Raw genomic sequence first — 7,500 nt, forward strand, 5'->3', positions numbered from 1 at the left:
TAGTTTCTATTTACGAATTGAAGTAGATTTTCTAACGTTCTGGTAGCGTTCCGTTACCTTTCCCATAGCATCCTGATAATGTCCCAACCAAACCACTTCCGTTTGAACGGTTCCATTACCATTCCATTAAAGCTTCGACTGTGTCGACTATAAGAGCCAAGTTCCATTACCGCTCACAGTTTACCCCTAACCTAGCTAGAGTTCACATCCCCTTGCCAGAATTTAATACATCGTTTGTTGCCATATTTGCAGAAGTAAAAAACAGCCGTTCGCGTAACGACTGTTGGCAGTAACAAACGTTCTAAGGACGGCTAGGAACGGTTGAGAACGGGAGCAAGAACGGATGTGTGGAATGGGGGTGTTACTTTTTTTAAACAGAAATGTAGTAGCACATTTGTAAATGACACACAGGAAACCCACAGTCGGTGGAAATAAACTTCGAATAAAGAAGATTCCTGAAGAGGGCTACAGTTGATAGCCGAAATATAGGAATCTTCTTTATTCGGAGTTTATTTTCTCCGACTTGTGGGTTTCCTGTGTGTCACAATCTAACTTGTTTAAAAAACTGAAACATATGTTAAAAAAAAAAGTCGAACTGACTTATATCCCAGACGTAGGACTCCTTGGGCGTCCCCTCCGGCAGGCCCATGAACTTGGTGGAAGCGTAGGCAACGGCGACCTTCCTACCTCCTTCGGGAGAGAAGGTGATTGAGGTCACCATTCTCTTACTGCCGCCTCGTGGATCTCGTATCACGTTCACCTGAAGTGGACAAATAGTAGAGAGTAAAGCCTCGTAGTGCTAGTGACTTGTAAACTGCCCCTCTACTTGCCCAGTGTCAACGGAGAGTTAATCAACTTGCCTCCAATCTATCCTAGTATCAACACTAAAGCCTCGTAGACACGGGGCAAGTTTAGTAGCCGCGAGTGCTAGTGACTTGTAAACTGCCCTTCTACTTGCCCATTGTCAACGGAGAGCTAATTAACTTGCCTCCAATCTATCCTAGTATCAACACTAAAGCCTCGTTGACACGAGGCTAGTTTAGTAGCCACTTGTGCTGAAAGTGACTTGTAAATTGACCCCCTACTTGCCTAATCTCAACGGAAAGCTAGAAAACTTGCCTCAAATCTATTCTAGTGTCAACACTTATTTGCCGAGTAAGTTAACTTGTAGCATCTAGCACTAGCGGCTACTAAACTAGCCCCGTGTCAACGAGGCTTAAGTTCGTAATATCCACCCACAGTTGAATTAAATCGTCTGCCTTTAGGCGGAATAAAACCTTCAAAGAGTGTCGTTGTAGTAAATAAATTAATATTTTGTAGTAATGACAAAGAAAATGACGAAGAAAATGACGAAGGGTAATTATTCCTATTACCCTTTAGAAAAAGTAATTACACGCGTATGTTCTGAGACAAACAGAAATTATCACGCAATTCTGAAATGTAAGCAATAATTGTTTGTGAGCATGTATGCATAATATAATTTATTGATTTCATATTTGCTACATATGTTTTATTATATTTACGTGATAATGTGTTTTAGCTTTGGAAAGTAATTTGACACTTGGGTCATTAATTAATTGCCGTCGCTGTGTAACTCACTACTACTACTGTCATTTATGGCCACGCACCGAAAACTCAGTCATACCCTCGTGTGTTGAACAGTTCTCATATTTCATAATCTTAATATAACGGAAATAGTCATAACAAATAAAGGCAATATTTTGCTAAATATTCTCTGCTGATAAGGGGGCCTTATATATCAGTAGTTCTCATGACATGATATACAATGTATAGTGGCTTTTTCCCTTTTATGACGTAATTTTCAAACAGCTTTTCCTGTCCCTCAAATCGACCTCATAATCATCCCAAAATCTCCCGAAATAATTTTTTTATTACAATTAGGAAAGACAATTTTGAATTCACCATGATATATAAAAAATGTTGCTTCGTAAAAATGCATTAAAAATACATCAACAACGTAATCAAATTTGTTCAAACATCCCTTTATGGCACCGGGAAATTAATTCTAAAACTCATGACATGGTGATTTAGCGCCCGGAGATTAAGCTGTCCTGGCTCATTAAGGTACTTTTGGGGCGCTCCAATGCTTTAATATGCCCCCCTTCCTAAAAAAAAAAAAAAAAAAAAAAAAAAATATGACGTGGCCCACAAAGGGCCACAGGCATTCCACATCTCTCATTCCTCAGTAGAAAACTACAGGGTTACATAGAGATAGGGCTATCCCATAAGCCAGAGAACATCCCTAAGCTGATGTTCCCTCATTGGAATTAATAATATGACATCAACCTGAATACATATGTGTTACATAACCATTGGCCTACTACCACATACAAGGAGATGGCTGAGGCATGACATGAATTCACCCAACACCCATCCTACAACTATTCATGGTCCTTCCTTTCTTAGTACCTTTTGGATGAAAGGTCATCCCTGTTACCCCTCCACACATCTCGGATCAAAGGTAATACAGCGAGATGCAGTGCCTCCACACCAGAGCATAACAGCCAAAATTGATTTACCTCCGCAACTTTATTATAAATTATGAAGACTCCCTCTCCTCCTCATCCATTCAAAAGAAAAAATATGGAGCAAACAAGAACATCATTTTGGACCACGTCATCTCTTTACCTATTCACAACCATTTACCGTTCACTCCTTTGTTTTGCATTCTCTTTTTTTTGTTCGACAGACATTCCTCTTATATTCCATGCTTCCCTTTACCCCGTCTATTCACCTCATTCTTGGTCTTCCTGTCAAGTTTACTCCATCCCCTTTTACCTACCCTATCCGAAAAATCTTTCTCCATCCCAACTTTCTGCCTTATCTTTATATTTCCTTCACTCTATTGATTCTCCTTTTGCCTACCATACTTCTCAAACTCTCCATACAGTGCTATGGGCACAAACACACCCTCATACTATCTTCTCGTTGCGTTCATCTTCAGATACCTATTTCTCATAACTTGTTTCATTCCCCTAGGCATTTACTTACTTCATTTACTCTTCCATTTATTACCACCTCCATTCCTCCACCAACTGCAACATACGGCCCCAAATAGTAATCTACACTTCTCCCAGCCTCTCACTCTTCAAACTCACTTCCAACCCGCCACCATCATCACCTTACTTTTGCCCATATTTACTTTCAGTTATCTTTTTTCACATACCCTCTCAAACTGTCACCAATTGCCATAGTTTATTTCTAAAATCAGCTACAAACGCAGTATCACCCCCAAACAACTCGGTCACCACCCATTTCCCTCCAATCTCACTCACGAAATCCAAACCACTTCCTAACACTCGCGTTTACCTCCATTGCAAGTTGAATAATCACGGTGACATCACACAATCCTGGCGCAGCCCCACCTTTACCTCAGGTCATTCACTCTTTCCATCCCAGACCCTCACACAAGCACTACATTCATGTATTTTTTTTAACCACCTTCAACAGATTCACCCTATCGCATGCATCCGCAACACACCTTACAACACCTCTCTCTGAACCTTGCCACACACCTTCTCCAAATATATGAAAACCAAAGATACATCCTCACTCTTTTGCCAAAAAATTCTTACATACTGTTTTACTTCATTTACTCGTATGTGCCTTTTTTCTCATAAATCCACACTACTCCCCCTTGATTACTCCCCTGTCCCTCTCCTAATCTGCTCTATTAACGCTCTTCCATACACTTTACCGATTATGTTTAGCAGACTGGACCTGCTAAAACGTCTACATTCATAATTGTCCCCTGCCCAATTGTATAGCAGAATTACAAATCCATTCATCCAATTCACCGATTTGCTTTCTTTTCTTAGACACACATTAGACACTCTCACTATCCATTCCACTACAAATACTCTACTCTTCATTAGACATTTTACATGACATCCTTTTATCCCTTCTCTCCTTTCATCATTTAACCTCAACTCTGAATTTCTCTTACACTAATCAGATATCAGACATTTTACTATCCAGAGATTTGGGAGGGATGTGAATGTTGTGGTGTTGGGAGATTTTAATAATACTGTTGTAAGTGAGCCGGTTGAAGGGTATTTAACGATGTATGCTGTGACGAAAAGAAATGATGGTGAAGACAGAATGTAGGAATGATTTATTAAAAGAGAATTAATCGTAACAAACTAAGTGCATGTATGTATGGTATGTATGTATGCATATATGTATGCATGTATATATGTATGTTTGTATGTATATATGTATGTATGTATGTATGTATGTATGTATGTATGTATGTATGTACGTATGTATATATGTATGTATGTATGCATGTATGTATGTATGTATGTATGTATGTATGTATGTATGTATGTATGTATGTATGTATGTATGTATGTATGTATGTATGCTAATAAGAACACGGGTACGTATGTTCACTTATGCAAAGTAGACCACTTGGAAAAAGAAACTAACGAAGCAGAGCGCTTTCGTATATTACATCTTTTTGCACTGAAGATGTAATATACTAAAGCGCTCTGCTTCGTTAGTTTATTTTTCCAAGTGGTCTAATTTGCGTATGTATGTATGTATGTATGTATGTATGTATGTATGTATGTATGTATGTATGTATGTATGTATGTATGTATGTATGTATGTATGTATGTATGTATGTATGTATGTATGTATGTATGTATGTATGTATGTATGTATGTATGTATATATGTATGTATGTATGTATGTGTACATGTATGTATATACGTTTATATTTACATATGTATGCAAATAAGTAGTTAGGTAGAAATATGCATATGTATGTAATGTAATGTACCAATTGTTACTACAGATTTCACCGACTTGAACCCTGTAGTGCCACAGGAGGAAGCAACAGTCCTTGTAAACTCTCATAGTGGGGAGCAGTGTTGAATTGTTTCCTGTGTTATTTTAGTCTGAATATTTATATCTGTCGGCAGATAGTAGGAAGAAGAATAGGAGGGCAGTCGCCCATTGTCAGCTTTCCTCATATTAAAGAAAATAATAATAATAATGAAAATAGAAATAAAATAAAAGGAAGAAATTCTTGAAAACATTACGGAAACAAAGTGCCAGCCTCTCTGGGTTACATGTACACAAGACAAATTCAATCACATGAGCATAAAGACGTATACAAACAAACACATATACTTATACACACAAACAAACACGTACGCACAAACACACACAAGCACAATTTAACATTTCACAGACAGACACAGTGACGGGTTCAGAGGGGAGAGCTATTTTCCAGTATAATACATTTAGATGAATAGACGTACATGTCCACGCACCCACGCACGCACATGTGCACAAATAAAGTAAGCAAAACAATCACATTCAATATATCACTAACAGTGCACCACTATCTTACAGATAATAAGCTTTTCACTGTGGGTTAAAGGCTGCCGCCACGCAATTCTAATCAGGTGCTGAGCGGGTCGAGGGGATGGCGGTTCGAATCCTGACACCGGTGAAGCTGAACTAAGTGTATGATTTGTTAAATTCCACGCTATAAAGTCCTCTGTGAGGGGTACCGTCCTAGTCTCCCGATAGGAGGGCGTTTGTGACGTTAAACCATATCACTTTACAGTACTCAATATGTTAAACATATACAACCTAATCTCCTCACTTTGTTTTGCGAACTGTCATATCAATCTCAAAGTGTCCAAAAATAAATATGCAAATAAATCAAAGAAAATCCTATATCGAGATATAAAATTACATTTATCCTTAAATGTACAATCGAGCCTTTTTCAACAAGGGCAATGAATAAACAAATAGTCAATTCTATGGAACAAAAGTATTATTACGACCTTTTCCAATGTGAACTTCAATCACGACAGAAAAGCATTTTTTAACTAGCTTAGAGGATTAAGATAAATGTATTTCAACTTTGCGCACCTTTGCAAAAAATAGATTGTGTCAGAACAAATCCTTTATCAATATATATCAGAAGCATATGTTGGAAATCGAAACGTGGTCAAGCCGAGGGCTCGAACTCAACTCGGACGTGACAAAGCATCAGTGATTTAGTGTCAGTGACTTAGCGCAATGAGCTAAGTCACTGATGCTTTGTCACGTCCAAGTTGAATTCGAGTCCTCGGCTCGGCCACGTTTCAGTTTCCAATATATGCTTCCGTCGAGCTCCTCGTCAGTCTCGAATGTGATAGTATGGAATTCAAAGTGAATTGTGGTTGAAGAGATGCAAATCTGTTCACTGGGAACCAATCAGTATATATGTATATATATCAGCGAAAAAAAATACACAGGAGCGACGAGCGATTTCGCTCGGGAAAGTTCCAATGTCGCTCTCGCAAATCCAATAGCGGAAGCGATCCCCCACAAAAAAAAATCGCTCCCGCAGCAAGATTCAACATTTTTCATGCATTATCCATCATTTGGCAATCCCTGAATCCCATCACCATTGATAAAAGGATCAGAGCAAACACAACTTACCCGTGATCAATCATTGCATTATAAATCGATATCATAAGCGCAACGCATCAATCAACTTTAATTTGTTGATATACGTACGTACGTGTACGCGGTATAGCTGCTAGAGTTCAATGGCTTACCTAGCCTAGCTTCGGATCAGCTGCATGCGCGCGTATACTATTACATGTTGACTAGACTCTACACGACTATCGTGCTACGTAATGTCGCTAGTTGCGAATTGCATGGTACCTGTATGCAAGGAAGTTCATTGGTTGCATGCAGCTAGCTGCCCAACCAATGCGCTGACTACATGTACAATGCACCATACCTAATACCACATCACTGCATGCATACGTACACTGTACATATGGAAACTCGCTCGAGGCCTAGGAGGGAAACTGGGAAATCCCATTTATAACCTCGTTCGCGTATTTATGAGAAAACAAAATAGAATCAAATGTTTGGTTAGTAATTGAAAGTAAATAAATTTAAGTATAAATATGAACATTTGATAATTATATATTTAGTTCATGAATATGGATCTTTGGAGGGAGAATAAAAAATACAAAAATAAAAGATTACTCGTTAGCTAGCTTAGGCCTACGGTAGCTAGGTCTACGTTCGTACGTCACATCCATGCCAAACTTTCGATGATCGTACATCATGGAGTGATTTCTAGTGAAGCGAGTGAAGATGAGTGAAGATGGTTTGCCCTCAGATTCAGTCTTTTCAGAATCGAGGGAGAGTGTTGAACTGTCAGTCCCTGTCAGTCTAACTCCCCAAAGGGAATTAGATTAGTAGAGTCAAATTTCTTGGTTCCAATAACACAATAGAAAGAATTTGCACCAACAGACAACCTGACCTGACCCACACTGAGGTCCTGGACACCCGGTCATCAACACTAGGAGTAGTACAAGGGAAAGATTGCTATCAACTACAACAACCTGCACGCTACACACTTATGACTAGCTCTAAGATAGTAACAAACTGTATATTGTCAGTGTACTTATGTATCCCTGGTAAACTGTTTATTATCATTATCTCACACACACA

General features: G+C 38.8%; 1 protein-coding gene across 1 annotated transcript in view; it reads right to left on the reverse strand.

Annotated features, from left to right (window-relative positions):
- The window catches only part of LOC143028376 (dynein intermediate chain 3, ciliary-like), a 111,027-nt gene that overhangs the window by 78,031 nt on the left and 25,496 nt on the right, over positions 1-7,500 (reverse strand). Inside the window, exon 4 of the mRNA XM_076190361.1 lies at positions 601-760. Coding sequence (XP_076046476.1) covers positions 601-760 — 160 coding nt within the window. The remainder of the gene's footprint in view (positions 1-600; positions 761-7,500) is intronic.

The sequence above is a fragment of the Oratosquilla oratoria genome, chromosome 1, assembly GCF_046742065.1.
Source record: "Oratosquilla oratoria isolate Oo_2021 chromosome 1, ASM4674206v1, whole genome shotgun sequence".
Taxonomy (NCBI): domain Eukaryota; kingdom Metazoa; phylum Arthropoda; class Malacostraca; order Stomatopoda; family Squillidae; genus Oratosquilla; species Oratosquilla oratoria.